Below are 19,853 nucleotides of genomic sequence, written 5' to 3'. Positions count from 1 at the left end.
TGTATTTGCAGGGCTTTGGTTCAGTGCTAGTAAGACACAAAGCAAAACAAGTTACCAAATGCCAACACTTAGGCTCCATCCACACAAAGACAAAACGAGGTCTAAACGCATAAGTTTCTTGCCGAATCTGCGTATCATCCACACGAAGATGGCGTTTTTGGGGTCTCTAAGTGATCGTTTTTGAAACCAGGTTCCAGAGTGGAAAGATTTTGAAACGCCATATAGGCAGCTCTGTGTTTACTGGCTATCCACTACTTTTCAGATACGCTTGCGTCATAGTTTCGTATCTTCATTGACACGCATGCGCCACACGCGACAACGAAGCTAGTGACCCTACCATCCCTGTTGCAGCAAAATCTCCTTCTTCTCTTTCAAAGGTCTTTTTATTGAGATTTCACAGTTCAACATGAAAACATCAGGCACTAACAAAGTGACTTTTCTTTTTTTTTTTACCCTTAACATGTGCAGCACTCTCAGTCAAGAGAACGGTAGTGCTGGAACACAACAACAAAGTGCACACCTACCCACCAACCCACTTACCCACACCCCATAAGAAAAAAGAAAAAAACTAGACAAAAAACCAACAACATCCCACACACACACACACACACACACACACACTCACGGGAGGGGGGGCTACTCTGAAATTATTGTTGCAGGTTTGTTAAAGAAATCTAGGAAGGGATGCCAAATCCTGTGAAACCTGTTGATTGATCCTGAAATAGTGCAACGAGTTTTTTCGAGACACAGAAGTGTCATCATATCAGCAATCCAGTGTGAAAAGGAAGGAGGTAAACGGTCTTTCCATCGTAGAATGATGGCTCTGCGGGCTATTAATGAGGAGAAGGCCAGGATCTCATTTTTAGCTTTTGGCAGGTCACCATCTAGAGGCAGACCGAAGATGGCAGTCAGAGGGTTTGGAGGGATTTGATAGCTAAGCACCTTGGAAATAGACTGAAAGTATGATGTCCAATAATTGGACAAGGAGGGGCAGGACCAATACATGTGGAGGAGGGAACCAGGGGCAGATCTGCACCTATCACATATGGGGTCAGCGTCTGGATAAATGCAGGCTAACTTAGTCTTAGAGATATGGATCCGGTGAACTACTTTAAACTGTAAGAGTGAATGCCTGGCACATATAGAGGAAGAATTGATACGCTTGAGAATGAGGTTCCATGTAGGATCTGGAAATGGGGAACCAAGATCTTGCTCCCATGCTTTTCTGATTGCTGTAAGGGGATGGCTGTGTATGTTGGAAACAGCATTGTAAAGCTTGGATAAAATACCTCTTGATGTTGGATTAAAGGAAAGAAGTGCATCTAAATGGTTTGCTGGGGGCTCTTCTGGGAAGTTTGGAATAAGTTTCTATATGAAGTGTCGCACCTGGAGGAACCGAAAGAAATGGGAGCGGGGAAGACAAAAAGTTTGGCTTAATTGGGAGAAAGAAGCAAAGTTTCCATTCATAAATAGATCCCCAAAACACCTAAGATTCTTATCATACCAAATATTAAAGGCTCCATCAAATGTAGAGGGGGTGAAGAAATGATTGGCAGCAATGGGGGACTTAAGTGACATGCTCTGAAGTCCAAAGTGTTTTCGGAACTGAAGCCATATCCGCAAAGACTCGCTGACGACCATGTTGCCATGGAGGCCAGTTAAAGAAGCAGGGAGTGCAGCGCCTACAAGAGCAGGGAGAGAAACTGAACCTGATGCACCAGCTTCCATCGTCACCCACACGGGGGGAGGGGTTCCGATGAAAGTACACCCAGTGTAAAATGCAGCAAATAGCCGCCCAACAGTAAAACTGGAAATTGGGGAGAGCCAATCCCCCCTCCTGCTTTGGCCTCTGCAGGAACACTCTGCGCAGTCTGGGTGGCTTGCCATTCCAAATGTAAGAACCAAGCAGAGAGTCAAGGGTTTTAAAAAAAGATTTGGGGATCAAAATGGGGAGACATTGAAAAAGATATAAAAATTGAGGAAGTATGGTCATTTTAATCGAATTAATCCTACCAATAAGAGAGTGCGAGAGAGGGGACCACTTTGATAGAGAAACCTTGACTTGGTCAATCAGGTTGAGAAAGTTGTGCTTGAAAAGGTCCCTATATGTTCTTGTGACACAAACACCAAGATAAGTAAATCGTTCAGCCACTACTTTGAATTTGGAAACCATGCCAACTGCCATGTGTGCGCATTTGCTAACTGGAAATAGTTCACTTTTGCCCAGATTGATCTTGTATCCAGATATACGGCCATACGTTTCGAAAAGCATGAGAGCTTCAGGAAGGGAGCTGTTAGGATCTGAAATGTAAAGAAGAAGGTCATCTGCATAAAGGGAGACCTTATGCTCTATGCCTCCCCTTCGAATACCCTTTATACCACTGTTGCTACGGATAGCTATAGCCAGTGGCTCTATGGCAATGGCAAAGAGAAGCGGACTGAGAGGGCAGCCCTGCCGTGTTCCTCTGTGTAGATCAAATGGATGAGAGTACAGGCCATTAGTTAAGACCGAGGCAGAGGGGGACTGATAGAGCAGTTTGATCCATGATGAGAATAAGGGCCCAAAACCAAAACTGGAAAGAGCTCGAAAGAGAAAGTCCCACTCTACTCTGTCGAATGCCTTTTCAGCGTCAACAGAGAGAAGGCATTCCTGCTTGTCTTTCTCACTGGAGTAAATTATGTTAAATAGTCTCCGGATGTTATAAAAAGAATGTCGGCCTTTATGAACCCAGTTTGGTCGGGTGAAATAATGAAAGGGAGGACATCTTCTAATCGGCTTGCCAGAACTTTCGCTAAGATTTTAACATCTGTGTTCAGTAAAGAAATGGGCCGATATGAGGAGCAATCTAAAGGGTCCTTTTCTTTTTTAACAACAAGGAGATGCAGGCTTGGCTAAATGTAGGGGGGAGTGCACCGGAATCAAAAGAGTCAGCAAACACCGAACAGAGAAAGGGAGATAGGTCTGCTGCCAGTTTCTTGTAAAGCTCTGGTAGTAACCCATCAGGACCAGGGGCTTTACCTGTTTGCATGGAGGATATTGATGTCAATATCTCGCTCTGGGTGATTGGAGCCTCTAGTTTGTTCTTCTGGTCTTCTGTCAGTGAGGGCATATCTAAATTATGGAAAAGGTTTTCCATCATGTCGCTATCTGGTGTAGAGTCTGAGGTATAAAGATTAGAATAAAAGGACCAGAATCTCTCATTGATTATTTTCTGATTTGAGGATACAGAACCATCATTAGATCGGACACCAGGGATGACCTGCCGAGCTCTAAGACCCCGCAATTGGTTAGCCAATAACCTGCCTGATTTCTCCCCATGCTCATAAAAAGTACACTTGCTTCTAAGAAGCTGACCGTCCACATGACGGGAGGTGAGGAGATTGAGCTCAGACTGTAGTTTTAGACGCTCTTTATACAGCGTGGGGGAAGGAGAAATGGCATGCTGCCTATCAATGCACAAAATCTGGTCCACAATGTCTGCCTGCCTCCTTTTCGAAGTCGTAGTTTTGTGAGCAGCAAATGATATGATTTCACCCCTCAAGTAAGCCTTCAATGCTTCCCAGATCACTTTTTTAGACATACCCGGGGTGTCGTTATCTCTAAGAAACAGCTTAATGTGACTGGAAATGTGGAGTGAGAAGTTTTCATCCACAAGTAGAGATGGGTTCAACCTCCAATGCCTCCTTGTCTTCACAGTTCCAGAGAAAGAAAGATTAAGGACAACTGGCGCATGGTCAGAAATAACTATACCCTCATAGCTGCAGTGATTAAGATTTGGAAGCAGGGAGTTATCTAGGAAGAAATAATCAATCCGCAAATACGTTTGGTGGACATGGGAGAAGAAAGAGTATTCTCTGCTGGAGGGGTAGAGGAAACGCCAGGGGTCGGAGAGGCTGCAATCAGACAGGAATGATTTAATTAACCTAGCTGATTTACTTAAAGCTGCTGTCCGGAGTTTCCGTTTGTTTTCAATTTATGTATCATTTTTTAACAAAGCTTAAATGTGTTAGTCTAGTTCGATACTATAATATAAAGTTAGTATAACGCGATATGAAAATTTATTCCTGAGCTCCGCCTTCCTCTCATAGACCCCCATGTTATTCCAAAAAGCGCCGGTTGCTGCCGACCAATCAAGTTCGAGCTTCAGCTTTGTCATGCTGTCAATCAACGGTTACGCGCACAGCAAGCAAGCCCATGCAGAGGTGGGCGAGCTACGCACTACGCAACCGCGCGCACATTTGTTTTGCTTGTGGAGGAGAGAGCATCAGGGATCAGCAACTTCCAGAAAAGTTACCAATCCCACGGCTTGTCAGGCCAAGAGACTGCAGGACGTTTTTTGGCTCGGGGTGCTCGCGTCGCTCCCCGACCATGGCCTCCATAGCCCGCCTGACGGCTTCGTTTAGATGCTGTGGTCGGGGTGCTCGCCTCGCTCTCCGACCACGGTCTCCATAGCCCGCCTGACGGCTTCGTTTAGATGCCCGACCTCTGGAGGAAGATGTTGGGGCGTCTGGGACATACTCTTCGTCAGAGGAGTCATGCAATTCTGAACTCTAGATAGAAATAAATAAACAATGTAACACATATACACGCGTAAATGCACTAAGTTTGATAAACAACGTCATCGAGAGGGATACACGAGTGTAATCACATATTGAAACTTAATCGTTCGTCCTAGCAGATTCATGTTATTTTGGTATTAGGACAAGTTAGACTCAATACAGCATTCTAACGTAATTCCTTTATTATTTACTAAATGTACTAAATGTAGAAGAGTGGAAAACAGCAAAACAGGCGAGATGCTGCAGCACTCTGGGCACTTCTCTCATGTACTGCGCGTGTGCACAAATAAAGGGGCGAAATCAGAGGGACGGAGGGTGGGACCACCAGTGTTTTGGGAGACGCTGCGATTCAAACTCCGGACAGCAGCTTTAAGATGGCATGTTTGGGAGAGGAACGATCCAAGTTCTCATTCATAAAACAATTGAAATCTCCACCAAGGAGTGTGATTCGAGGTTGGGAAGTTTGGAAAAAAAGCTCTGGAAAAATTGTACGTTGTCTGTATTTGGGGCATAGAGGTTGGCCATGGTGACATTTCTGTCCCCCAACTTCCCTGAAACAATAATAAATCGACCGTTCCTGTCAGAAATAACTTGAGAGGAAACAAAGGAAATATGTTGGTCTATAAGGATTGCAGTGCCCCTGGCCTTGCTGTCAAATGTGGAATGAAAAACCTGCCCAGTCCAAGCTCTCTCCAGCCTGCACTGATCAGAGGGACGTAGATGGGTTTCCTGGAGAAATACAATTGCTGCTTTAAGTTGTTTTAAGTGGGAGATTACTTTGGTCTGTTTCACAGGGTGGTTCAGCCCCTTCACATTCCAACTAACAAAGTTAATATCAGTCATTAACTAGCTGGGTAATATGGTGAAAACTAGTTCGAGCAGCCATGGGAGAGGAGGGGGAGAAGGGAAGGGGAAGAGGAGGAGGGGCACATACATACCACACATCCACACACAAAAAGAAAACAAACCAACAATTAAACCAAAAAGAAACTGCACATGTAAAACCCACGATGAGGCTTGATAGGACATCAAGGCCTCCAGTCTTTCCATGACTAACCTAAGAAGCCTGCTTCCTAAGCCTGCCAAGTCCCACATAACATTAAGGAGAATAAAAGATAGTAAAAACAACCCAAAAAGACTATCAGATCGCTTAAATATATATCCGCAGCAGTCTTTTAACATAATATCAGTAATAATATTAATAATAATAATAATAATAATAATATAATTATAATAACAATAGGATTCTTCCCGACATCAAGCAGCATTTATAACAAACCCTTTCAGTAATGAACATATGAGCAGCAGCTTTATAAAATATAACAGACAACATCTGCGCTACATGTTGCGTGCCCGGGGGGAGAGGGGGGAGCAGTATATTAGTCACAGAACCGACTGGCAAGTCCAAGGGAGAAAACAGAGGAGTGTTGCTTGGAACCCGATCACGGAGGAGAAGACGGGCCACCATCCATGCTCTTCAGGAAGTTAGCTGCGTGGGCCACAGAGGGAAGCCATCTCCTTCAGGACATCCGCGGTGTAGTCTTCGTAGATCCGGATCTTGTGCCCGGCGTACTCCAGGCCACCACGCTTGCGCGCCTCCCTGATGACCGCGTCTTTGACCTGGTAGCGGTGAAAACGGATTATTACCGCGCGCGGCCTCGAGCCCGGACCAGGCTTGGCAACAGGGCTGCGATGGGCACGGTCCAGCTCCGGGGCCGAGGAGAGCACGCCATCACTGAGGACATCTACGAGGAGCTGGGAGAAGAAGGCAGTGGGGCGACCCTCCTCGGTATCTTCAGGTAGGCCGACGATGCGGATGTTTTGTCTCCGGCTGCGGCCCTCCAGCTCAGCCAGCCTGGACCGCAGCCATTTGGTCTCCTCCTGGAGAGAGGCGCAGGCGGCTTCGCTGCGGTCCAGACGACTGCCGACCTCCCCCGCGTCAGCCTCCAAGTCTGCGATGCACTTACCATGATCAGAAACCACGGCTTGGATCTGATCAAGCTTCTCTTCGAATGAGGCGAATGAAGTCTTAAAATCGGTAGCCAGAGATGCCCGGTGCTGCTCCAGGAGCTCAGTGATCTGCTGAACCGTTAAGCTGGCCATGCTGCTGCTAGTATCCAACGAGGTGTCCGCGTGCGAGTCCTTCTTTGACTGCTTCCCAGACTTCGACATTGCAAAAAATGAGTCAAAGCTGCTAAAAATCTTGCCGGTAAAAAATGAGGACCTTAAGAACTAATAAACGGGTTGTTTTTACACAAAAATCTTTCAAGGTCGTGGGAGCTAGCGAACTGCATACCTACTCCATCTACTGCCAAACCGGAAGCCTAAAATCTCCTTCTTCTCAATCACCACCGAGTTAAACAAACAATTATTGAGGACACATTACGGCACTTTATTTACTTCCCGTCTTGGTCTCTGTTTACAACTTTTGCCGCAAGTGCGCATGACCACTGTTTTTTCTTGTTTGCGCCAGGTGTGAACTAACCGTGACGTCACACGTTGGTTTCAACGCCAAGAAAATGAAGCCCGGATTTTGCTACTTCCTGGTAGCCGTTTTGGATTTTTTTGGAGCCATTGACTTAAAAAGCATCATCAAACAGGCTGGACCGGAGAGCAACTCAGGGCAGGACCAGTCAATGGGACTGTCAATCAAGTATAGCCACGCCCCCTGGCTCCGCCAACTTTAACGATTTATTTAAAATTCAGTATTGATTTATTTTAAGTTTGGCCACCTGATCTCTCATTTTGACCATGAAAACTAACGGGAAAAAATCCAGAGCTGTAGAAAATCAGTCGATCAAATTTTATTTTTTCCAAAAATGAATTGGGGTCTATGCAGCAAAAGCTTTTTGGCGCCAACCCTAGCGGACGGCGTGATATTGCAAGTTTTTGACACTTCCAGGTGGGCTTCAATTTTAGAGCCAGATGCTACGTCCATCTTTATATACAGTCTATGGTTTGCTCATGTTTCCGACATTAGAGTGCCTATATAATGAGAGTTGCGACATGACGGGTCCAAAAAATTTTGGTCACGTGATCTATAGGAGCCATTTTGTTTCCAATTCATGAACGCCGGTTATGCCTGTTAACGTTGTTTACAACGCAGAGAGTAATTCTAGGTCTTTTTTGGCTTCATAAATACCTGAAAAATGACGGGCTGTTGTGCCTTTGGGTGCACAAATCGATCGGAGAAGGGATTACACATGTTTAGATTTCCCAGGAGTAATGAAAGAATGAAACTGTGGGAAAATAAAGTCCGGAGAGTGGGATGGAAAATGGCGTATGGAGTGGATTCATGTAGACGTATACATTTTCTGAGACACCTTCGTCTGTATGGTGATTGTTTTTGAAACTGTTAAGCGTTTTGTCTTTGTGTGGATGGGTTCTTAAACAGTTCTTGTTCATGGTACGGATAACAAAAATGTTCTGCTGGTAAATACGATGCGTTACATTTTTAGAAGTGCATCAGTGTGTGCTTTTGTCCTAAAAACAGCTATAACAACTTTACCATAGAGTGTAAAACTAGTTTTAGTAATGCACGATAATATCTGCATCATTAACATCTGTATCGGTTAATGATGGCTTTACAATTAAATGAAGCCCAGACATTTTTCATTGAAACTAATGAATAAAAATGAGTGAAGCATGTTTTAGATGTGAATTAAGATATTATTATGCTATATTATGTTAGCATAATTATGTTAATTTCACTGCAGCAGTGACTTTATGTTCTCTGCAACTTGGTAGAATAAAGTTTGTGCATATTGTAATTTAATGTCAGCAATTATCACAAGAGTTAGAAAATATTGGCAGAAATGTAATGCCATCTGTTCGATATGGGGTGCTAGATTTCCTGTTGCTGAGATACAGAGAACCTGTGCTCAAGCATTATACGCTTGAGTATGTGAGGTGGAAAAGTCTAAAGTATGTAGCGGTTCAACTAAAATACACTGTTGCTATTGCCACGACTCATCTGTTTAAATGCTATTGGTAACTGTATTTGGAAAATAAATGTCACAGCTGTCAGAGAAGAGAAGACATACTCAAGGTTTGTTTTGTTCTTTGCCTTGTGTATGATAAATAACAGCAGTTCTCATTCTGAATATAAGCTAAGTGCACCTGATTAAAATTGTACATGTTTATATGTCATTTATAGGTGTTGTCCAGGGTATGATTACTGGAATTCGAGGCCTCTGCAATGGTTTGGGTCCGGCTCTGTATGGCTTTGTTTTCTACCTATTCCATGTGGAGCTGACCGACACCGACGGCTCTGATAAAGGTGCCAAACTCAACATGGCCAACCCAACAGATGAGGTGAGATGGAAAAAAGTCATTTAAAACTCTGAACCCCAAGTAGTTTTGAGCCTTTTTTTACAGCAATATAAAATCCTGCACCTCAATTGAAACCCCACAGCTATGGCTAGTAGGAGAGAGAATTTAAAAGTCTTTTTTAGTGTAGTATATCAAAGTTACCATGCCATAAATCATTAAAAGTGGGAAAAAAAGGAAGGTTGAATTTCTTAGATTATTCTTTTTTTTGTGAAAAATGAAAAGAAATTGGCGTGTCCAGCATTTTTTTCAAGGGCTCATAAGTGTTACCAACTAGGGCTGCAACTAACGATGAATCACTGAATCATCTGAGCACAATACGGCATTAAAAGCAGAAGTGAGCGCGCAATGCCACAGAATTTACCATCCGAGCGGAGCGCTGAACACGGGTGGACATCCGTGCTGTGTCATACATATATATGCACAATACAGTGCGGATGTCCGTGTTGTCGTAAACGCAGATGTTTACGACACAGGCATCCGCGGTGTATCGTACAAATTAAAGTATGTGCATATATTATATATATACACGATACAGCGCCGATGTCTGTCTGTGTTCGGCTCGGATGGTGATTTCTGTGACATTGTGTGCTCACTTCCTCTTTTGATGACGTATTGTGCTCAGACGATTAATTGATTCGTTAGTTGCAGCCCTATTACCAACATTGGAAAAACTATCACAGTTTTTCCCAAATAGATATTTTCCTAGATACATTTTTAATTAGTTACTATACTTGTGGTTTTTCTGCTCTGTGTATACATAGTTCAGCCAAATACAGCCAAAAAATCCATGAATTTTCATTGCGACTATTGATTGCTGTAGAGTAGAACACAAAATCTTTTGTTTTTTACAAAATTTGACTTTGTAAACAATTATTTTTGACACATTTTTAAATGAGATGTAGATTGTAGTGATTTTGATGAAATATCCCCAGTTTAAGTTTAGATAGTTCAGTTTACGTTTGTTTGTTTTTTTTCCTCACAAGACCTAAAGTTATGCCGTTAGTTTGAGGGCTGTCAGAAAGTTGAAAATCCATTGATTGCTCCTGTTTTTCAGTTATTTTCCATGATAAATTTTGTAATTCTGATTCATGTCTTTCAACTCTGCAGACTGGTTGTGGGTTCAGAGGTTTGAGTCATGTACAAGCATATTTTGTGCATAATCAGAATTTGAGCAGCTTTCTAATTTATGTGCTATGTCTCACTTTAGAGCGCCATCATCCCAGGTCCTCCCTTCCTCTTTGGTGCATGCTCAGTGCTGCTGTCTCTGTTGGTGGCTCTGTTCATCCCGGAGCACACGGGGCCTGGCATGAGGCCTGGTGCCTATAAGAAGCACAGCAATGGGGCACAGAGTCACTCCCACAGCCCCCAAGGCAGCGGGGCAGAGGGCAAGGAGCCACTGTTGGAGGACAGCAGCGTATAACCTCAGCTAAGGGGGGCGGACTCCCTGTGCTTCACCACAAAAGCCCCTGCACACATGGACAGATACACACATTTTACCACATGGACACACATGCACCTCAGGCACTCATCAGACTCGAGTGCCAAGAAGAGGTGTTTTTGTCTGTGTGATTGTGTCCACAGCACAAAAGTGGGCAGTCCTTCCTTAGCAGCCCTTTTCCTTTTGAAAGCAGAGTATTCTGAGGACTCTCTAAAGACCCTGTATGAAGAGCTTACTGAGCGTTTTTCAGGCTGCAGTGGAAAGGTGTGTGTTTGTATGGCTGAGCTGGACTTCAATTTTTCGTTTCTCTAAAGTTGTAAGAAAGTGGAGCATACAACAACTTGCCCCCCTCCTGGCGCAAAACAGAACCGAAGCATTTCTGAATAACAGTATGAGTCGGGGTATATCTCAAATGTTACTAAATCTTTGTGTGACTCTTGATATTCCTCTTTAGTTAGTCAAGTGGCAATACTGTTTGTCCACGAGAGTGTAACAGTTAGTTGCACACTTGTGTAATGCTCTTTCACAAGCTAACTTCTATTGTGATGCTTGTCGTTGCGACTACAGCTCTGTTAAAGCATCCAAGAAGGGAACATGGTTCTTCCTCTGTGTGGACTACAGGGAAGCACAGCAACTGTTAACCTGTGAGAGGGGTCTCTGCAAACTAGAGAGGCCCTGCCTGATCTCTGTTAGGATGGTCAACCAGTTCAGATACAGAAAGCTTTGTTAGGACCACACTTTGTTTAAATATCACACTTCTTACAGAGAGAATTGTAGGAGAGAGACCACTTTATTAGCTCACATGGTTTTTCAGTGTTTACTTGCCATTCTCTAGATTAGTAGTACAGTTTGGGTTGTATATTTTTCTCTGTTCAAACTGAAGGCTTGTTGTGCTTCAAGTTTTTATTCAAAAACAAATGTTGCCTTGAAGTGACTTAAGATAAAGATATAGAGACATTACGTAACCTGTATGAAGACCGAGGTCTGAGAAGGCTTTGTAATCTACGCTATCGCTCCCATCGGAGCCCTTACACACTTTCTATTCCTTTGTATTCATGCCCTTTCTTTGACTTTGTTTCCTGACATTTATCACCATCAGGGTTAAGGCTTACAAAATCATGGTTTCATTTTAAGCCTCTGGACCATTTGAAGCAAGAGCATTGCCATCAGCATGTCAGTGTTGGCACTGACTGTTAACACAGAGTCTTTGAATTAATATCATTAAGTTCAACAGAATATCAGTCATGCTGCTGTAGTAGAAAATTCTAAGTTTAAGTGTGATGTGGGGAGGTGGATAATGATTTCTACAATTGTACCTGGATAAAAACTGCAACGGTTTAATATAATCCCTAACAATTATAAAAGGGGCACTGCACATTTCTCAAACAGATGACAACCAGTTGTCAAAATTATTTGACATGAAGAAATTGAATCCGGCTGGTAAATCGTGTTTAAAAGACTGCAGATTTTCCCCATGGACAGTCATTTGGTCATGTCAGACTAGCTCTACAAATGCCAGCCTGCACCACCTATATGAGCAAAATCAAGAGCAGCAGTGGTTTAGGCTTGTAGTGGTGTAGAACTGTACGGGCCAGAAAAATAAGGTCTGCTCTAGCTTTTGGAGATTAAAGAGTTAATAGCTGTACAATTATCATTTTAAAGGCTGACATTAGAATGTTTGTTTTGTTAAGGTTTTACATTATCCAAAAACATTTGGCTTCAGTGAATTGCTAGAACATTGCCAATGGTTGCCAATGCCTAATACCAAGACGTCACATTCACAATTCACTTTAGATTACAATAGGAACCATTTAAAGTACACAAACCATAATTAAAATTAAGTTGAAACTACCACCTTTTTTCTAGCTTTCATTGGAGATTCAGCCACTGAACAAATTCAACTAAATTTAACAATGCTTGAAAATAAGATGATTAAAGGATCTGTTTCTTTTTCTTGCCTGTACATGGCCCACATGTCTGTCTGCTGTCCCGAACTACTGCTGCTGTTTTTTTCTATCAATAGGTGGCACAGTTGGGACTTCAAGTGCAGGCTTATAACTGCTGGTACTGTGCCTGGTTTTAATACTTTGTCAGTGACACTGTTCCCTTTGTTCACAAACTGTGTTAGAAACTGGTAAACTTTGGACCGTTCTTTCATGTATGCCTCTTCTAGCCAACAGTGGATTTCAAGCTGTTTAACATTTTTCTGAGCTGAAATGTGTGTCACATAGTTTGTGCCAAAAATTTTTTTGGTTTGCTTTTTTGTACTGCGTGTGTAAGTGCTTATGCACTTGAGTGGTTTGAGTGTTTTTGTTGTTGTTGTTTTTCTCTTGTCTAATTTTTTTGGCTGAACATTTAAGTTTTAATGCTATTTTTTTATAGCTTTTTAAAACTTCATCCAGTCATTTTTAGGACTCTTCCATTTAGATGGTAAATAATCGAATGTCCATCTGTCTGTTTTCAGTCTTGGTCTTCATTTAATAACAAGCATTTCACAGTGGTGCGTTACATTTGTTAAGCTTATTTTTTCCCAGAATTATCAGTCGATCATAAGTCACTGAATGTTCGAAGTCGAACTGTATATGTTGGCCACACTATGCCCTCAACATACTGACTTAACCCGTCATAGTTTTTATTATTTCAGAGGGGGTGTTACTACACAGGAGGTCGTTAATTTTGATTTAATATCCCTGCATATAATTCTTGTTTCATTTGTCATTTATTGGATCTACACTTCAGTGAACGCATAAATTCAGATCCCAAATAAATTGGTAAGATTCTGCACCAGCCCCATGTGCACTCGCACAGCCTCCAAACAAACAACTATAAATGTGCAAAAATCACCTGTACTTACAGCAAATGTATATATTTATTGCTCAAGGAGATGGCCACTTCGTGGTCTATTTGGTTGTATGGGGCAGTTATTATGATATATTTCTCAAGACTTACCTGCTAGCCACTCCTATTTTTAGTACAATGTGGTCTGTGGCCTGAACCCCCTCTCTGTGTGCCTAAAATTAGCCAAGAAATGAGTATGGCAACATAAGTAAATGGTGGTTATTATGTAAATATGGGAAACTAATGACAAACTATTTATTAAAGGTTTATTGTACAATGAAATATTTTAATTAGCCTCTGTGTATTTTTTATTTGGGATCAGTTACAGACAACTGACACAAGCACTGTTTGTAGTGAACAGGTTGCCTCTAAGGAACAGTAATCATTTTATTTTTCTGGAATGTTGGGTTTAAGACAAGGATCCTTTTTTCAGGGCTGCTAAATCCTAGCACAATAAACAGTTGGTGCTCCTGTTGGCAAACAATACCAGTCATTTTGTTTAATGCTCTAACTTTGCTGGTTGTTTGTTTAGTAATCCTGCCCTTTAGAACTTCATGATGGCTCTAATGCTTTCCTCCACCTACACACTGTATACTCTGGCTGGCCTAAGCTCATTTACTTTGTGAGGTCTGAGCCTTACTTTATTAAAGCCACATGGAGGCAGTAGTCAAGTTTGGCAGAAATCCTAAGAAGGCTTTTCTCTGAACAAGTGTGTAGTTGAGATGGAAGTTGCCACAACATTTGCTTTCAACCAGTCTAATACCATGTCGTATCATGATTCATGAGGCCACAGCAATAGTTTACATATGAGCATAATTGAACTGCCAGCTAATACTTTGTCCACTTTGAGGTTTTTAAATTACTCTCTTTATCTGGATGGTAAACCAATGTTTGACTGCAGAGTTCAAGCACAAACCAGTGTCCCTATTCCGAAAACAGCTCCTTCTTTGGTTATCGATAATACTGATGTTGGTATCAGTACTTGAAATACCAAACCTTTGGAGATTGACTTGCTTGTTCCTGACACGTACTACATTATAATGCTGACCACAAATGGTACTTTCATCGTAATTCTTTCCTGCTTTTATCAAGACATATTTCAGCTAAATACATTTATTCAATTTTCTTTTTGAAAATTTGACTTAATTGTTGTTGGAATTCTTTATTTTACTCATTTGCAAGGGCATATATTTTGTTTCTACACTGAGAGGAGGAATGGGGTATTTGAGGTATGAAGGTTGTACCCAAAGAAACTCTGAGCATCAAATGTTTAATTTCTAGCATTCTGTTGAATTTTTATGCACTAAATTTGTGCGTGTTCAGCATCAGTTTTTGTCTGAAATGTCTGTATATGAAAACACAACATACAAATAATTTATTTCAATAAAATACAGTAGGGCTCTCAGGAAATCTGTATTTCAAATATTTACTCCCCATGTAGTTCCACTTTTCCTCTTAAATATCTCTGCCAATTTAACACACACAGGCACAATTGACTCTTTTGTTTGGTGACATAACCTCTTTCAATGTACATGCAATCCATCCATCATCTATACACTGCTGTATCCTCATTGGGGTCACAAGCGGGGCTGGAGTCTATCCCAGCTGACTTAGGGTGAAGCCAGGGGACACCCTGGACAGGTCACCAGTCTATCACAGTGCTACACATAGAGACAATCACACTCACACCTACCGGACAGTTTAGAATCACCAATTCACCTCAGTTTGTTCTTGGACTGTGGGAGGAAGCCAGAGAACTCAGAAATCCCACACGTGCAGAAGGAGAGCGTGCAAACTCCATGCAGAAAGATCCTGGGAAGGCTGGGACATGAACCAGCGATCTTCTAGCTGCAAGACGAAAGTGCAAACCACTGCTCCACTGTGCAGCCCCTTGTTCCATCCATCCATTTTCTATACACTGCTTTATCCTCACTAGCCTATCTCAGCTGACTCGGGCGAAGGCAGGGGACACCCTGGACAGGTCGCCAGTCTGTTGCAGGGCTACATGTACAGACAAACAATCACTTTCACATTCACACATATGGGCAATTTAGAGTTATCAATTAACCTCAGCATATTTTTGGACCGTGGGAGGAAGCCGGAGTGCTCGGAGAAAACCCACGCATGCACAGGGAGAACATGCAAACTCCATGCAGAAAGATCCCAGGCCCACCCCAGGATTTGAACTGGGGATCTTCTTGTTGCAAGGCAGAAGTGCTAACCACTACTCCACTGTGTAGCCCTAAATTCATTCATTTCAGTTTATTTTCCTTCCAATTTATAAACCTTGGAGACTTTAATAGCTCATGTTCAAAAGTGTCTGCACATTTCAAACATATCACACGTCTGTGTTTGATATGCTGAAAACACCAGACCAGTTGATGTTGGAGGCATTGTTGCACCTGTGAGCAAACATAATAGCAATTTAAAAATAAGTCCTTTGCTTCATTTATCTTCTTACGGGGGGTCACAAATGCATGTGTTCTAAATATTAAGGGGTGGGGGGGTTGCATACTGTGCATTTCCACCTCAGCTCATTGATTAAGTTATCTCTGTGACTTTGATACTGCTGACACTGGAACAGATTTTTATATTTTTCTAGAATCATCAGGAGCATAATTCCCTGCACATGACCTCCTGGTGTCACACTCTTCACGTGCTGACGTTCCTACGTTAGGTTTATGATGTTTTTACATCACTTTTGCTCTTGCTTTTGAAAGATCAGTCCACTCAAGCAAACAATGAGAACTTGTCAACGACTGTCTGCTTAATAGGACATTTCCACCAACATTAAGAAACCAACCTTTGCATGTCTGCATAGTGTCAGTGTGCCTCACTGGTGTTTCCTTGTATCTGCAGGAATATGATGATGTACGCAAGAGTCCAAGTGGAACAGCCGGTGTTACATGGTCTTAACCTGGGATAAAAGAGATAATAATAAGACTCTTAACCATAATCCATGCCCATTGTTACCTGAAGAGCACTCTAACAGCGCTGGGCAACTGCGGTAGATTTAGTTGTGATGAACTCATCAACACAATGGGGTCTCACATCGAGCATCGATAATCACAGACTGCTGGGCATACTGTTGCATACAGGCCTCAATAAACCAGTGCATCGTGTAGTCAACGCCAACACTTCGCTTTATTAACATCTTCTACACATGAAGATGTTTGACATGCGTTTGTCAACGTAAAAAACCTGAGGCACTAAAAATAAAGGGAAACACGTTAACTTACAGCCTCCATTGCATGTCATCAACAAATGGCAGGTTCCAGCTTTCCAGGAATTAGGGGCACGCAGCCTTGTCAGGATTAAAAGCTCTGGCAGGGAAAGGATTGGGCATGTTTTAACAAGAGCAACTTTACGGAGCACTTTAGAGAAGCTACTCAGATGACTTCTAAGACGCAAGTGTAAATGCAAGAAGTGCTCCTTCAGTATCTTTCCATCAATTATTTGCGCTCATGTTGGGGATGAATGACGATCATATGACTATTTGGGGGAGCTGCTGGAATGCATTGTCATGCAGAGTCGCTGTCATTGCACATTTGCTTTCCAGGCTTCAATTAGGTGCATGAGAGTGGAAGAGCAGTGTTTGAAGACTTGCCTCCTGCACTTGGCTGGAGGCCATACACAGTCTAAAGCTTTGTTATATTACTAGAAATGTGAGTGCCCATTAACCTCAGAGACACAGTACATCCATCAAACCATGCCTCAAAACATAAAGTATTGTCTTTGTAAGCACTGGAAATGGCAGCAGGAAGAAATCTTTCTTTAGAACTGTATACATCAGCCGTGCAGACGCACTAGGAAGGGGAAGTGGGGCCACTGGTCGCTGCTGACACACGGCAGCATCTTTTCCTGCAGTGGAGAAGTGTATCATACTGGCGTCGAGGAAGAACCCCGGGATGAATCATGTGTGAACCTCATTGTTCCTCCAGTCAAACAGGTCTGTGGGAGTCTGGGTTTGTCACTAACCTCTGCCACAACGCACACTTTCCCATGTTCTATAAGATGACCAATGTTTTCTCACATAACTTCCTGGCACTTGTGGTTGACGATTAACTCGGAGATAGGTGTGGGCCCATGAGAACTGCCTGTTTCACGCTCAAGGCTGGACACAAGTCTGACTTTTTCCTCCAAGGCCAAACTAAGAAAACATTTAAAAGTTGAAATTCCTTGTATTTACCTTTCAGATATCTCTTACAGATTACGTGGAACTGATCTCAGCATGTCATAGTAACAGATTGAGTCAGCCTTATCATTGTGAACTCTGGCCCTGTTGTTTTAGCTGTCACATTCAAAAAGGGTGCTACCTACAAACTCATATGCTGGAATAAGGTAAAGTGGCATAAAGTCCAGCTTCAGCTTTTATGTAAGAGCACTTTAATCCCTCCCTGCAGTGAGCTGATCATTTCAAGCAGATTTATGTCATTACTGAGAGAGACACAACACAAACCACCACACCTGTGCGCTGAGGGACGGCTTAAAGCAGCACATCAGAAGGGTTTGCATCTGTGAGGCTTTTAACCACAAATCACATCAATGTTATATTGCTTCCTACTTGTTTCCACAGTGCATCATTGACTACATTAAACAGTTTTATTGAACAGAGCACGTACAGCTGTTCCCAAGTCTAAATCAATACCTTTGGAAGACCTTACTTCATGTAGAGCCTGAAAATACACACATGTACCCCTCAGGTCCGTTTTCCTGGGTAGGGAAATATTTTTTCTGCCTTTGGTTTGTTCAAGTGTTTTAAATCAGATAATACGGGCCCTACTGAAAGATGCATTTAAATTACACATTGATGACTGATTCAACTGTCTGACAACAATGTACAACAGAAAGTTGTCAGTGAATGTGAAAACAAACAAAACCTAAGTTTAAAAATGCAATACATGAAATTGCACCACTAATCAAAAGTTTTTGTCATCAAACATTGCTTCCATCGTCCATGTTTCTGTCTTCTTCTTCTTTTCCTTTCGGCTTTTCCCTTCAGGGGTTGCCACAGCAAATCAATTGCCTCCATCTAACCCTGTCTTATGCATCCTCTTCTCTCGCACCAACTGCCTTCATGTCCTCTTTAACCACATCCATAAACCTCCTCTTTGGTTTTCCTCTAGGCCTCCTGCCTGGCAGTGGGAAACTCAGCAAACCTTCTACCAATATATTCACTCTCTCTCCTCTGGACATGTCCGAACCATCTCAGTCTGGCCTCTCTGACTTTTTCTCCAAAGCCTCTAACATGTGCTGTCCCTCTGATGTACTCATTTCTGATCCTATCCATCCTGGTCACTCCCAAAGAGAACCTCAGCATCTTCAGTTCTGCTACCTCCAGCTCTGCCTCCTGTCTTTTCCTCGGGGGCACCAGACCAAACAACATGGCTGGTCTCATCACAGTTTTGTAAACCTTTCATTTTAGCTGAAACTCTTCTATCACACATCACACCTGACACTTTTCTCCAGCCATTCCATCTTGCCTGTACACACTTCTTCACCTCTTTTCCACACTCTCCATTGCTCTGGACTGTTGACCCTAAGAACTTAAAATTCTCCACCTTCTTGATCTCTTCTCCCTGTAACCTCACTCTTCCACTTGGGTCCCTCTCATTCACACACAGATACTCCGTCTTGCTGCGGCTAACCTTCATTCCTCTCCTTTCCAGGGCAAACCTCCACGCCTCTAGCTTCTCCTCCACCTGTTCCCTGCTCTCACGACAGATCACAATGTCATCTGCAACATCATAGTCCATGGAGACTCCTGTCTAACCTCGTCTGTCATCCTGTCCATCACCATAGCAAACAAGAAGGGGCTCAGAGCTGATCCCTGATGTAGTCCCACCTCCACCTTGAACTCCTCTGTTACTCCTACAGCACACCTCACCACTGTCTTACAGTCTTCATACATGTCCTGCACCACTCTAACATACTTCTCTGCCACTCCAGACTTCCTCATACAAAACCACAGTTCCTCTCTGGGTACCCTGTCATAAGCTTTCTCCAGATCTGCAAAGACACAAAGTAACAATGCAGCTTCTTCTGACCTTCTCTGTACTTCCCTATCAACATCCTCAAAGCAAATATTGCATCTGTTGTACTCTTTCTTGGCATGAAACCATACTGCTGCTCACAGATGTTCACCTCTGCCCTTAGCCTAGCTTCAACTACTCCTTCCCATAGCTTCATCGTGTGGCTCATCAGCTTTATTCCTCTGTAGTTGCCACAACTCTGCACATCTCCTTTGTTCTTAAAGTTGGGCATCAGCACATTTCTCCTCCATTCCTCAGGCTTCTTCTCACTATCTAAGATCCTGTTGAACAACCCAGTCAGAAACTCTACTGCTACCGCTCCAAGACACTTCCATACCTTCATCAGGACCAAGTGCCTTTCCACTCTTCATCCTCTTCAATGCCCTCCTCACTTCATCCTTACTAATCTTTGCTACTTCCTGGTCCACAACAGTCACCTCTTCTACTCTTCGTTGTCTCTCATTTTCCTCATTCATCAACTCTTCAAAGTACTCTTTCCATCTTCCCATCACACTATTGGCACCTGTCAACACACTTCCATCCTTATCCTTTATCACCCTAACCTGCTGCACGTCCTTCCCATCTCTGTCTCTCTGCCTTGGCAACCTGTGCAGATCAGTCTCTCCCTCCTTACTGTCCAACCTAGCATACAA

The 19,853-nt window shown here is 42.8% G+C and overlaps 1 protein-coding gene across 1 annotated transcript in view; it reads left to right on the top strand.

Annotated features, from left to right (window-relative positions):
• Positions 1–13,458, top strand: part of mfsd14a2 (major facilitator superfamily domain containing 14A2) — a 57,606-nt gene extending 44,148 nt beyond the window's left edge. Inside the window, 2 exon segments of the mRNA XM_051953616.1 lie at positions 8,717–8,874; positions 10,100–13,458. Of these exon segments, the coding sequence (XP_051809576.1) occupies positions 8,717–8,874; positions 10,100–10,312 (371 nt within the window). The 3' untranslated portion in view covers positions 10,313–13,458.
• Positions 13,459–19,853: the final 6,395 nt, after the last annotated feature.

Source organism: Acanthochromis polyacanthus, chromosome 9 (assembly GCF_021347895.1).
Source record: "Acanthochromis polyacanthus isolate Apoly-LR-REF ecotype Palm Island chromosome 9, KAUST_Apoly_ChrSc, whole genome shotgun sequence".
NCBI classification, from domain to species: domain Eukaryota; kingdom Metazoa; phylum Chordata; class Actinopteri; family Pomacentridae; genus Acanthochromis; species Acanthochromis polyacanthus.
This window is presented reverse-complemented; position numbering and strand designations above follow the sequence as displayed.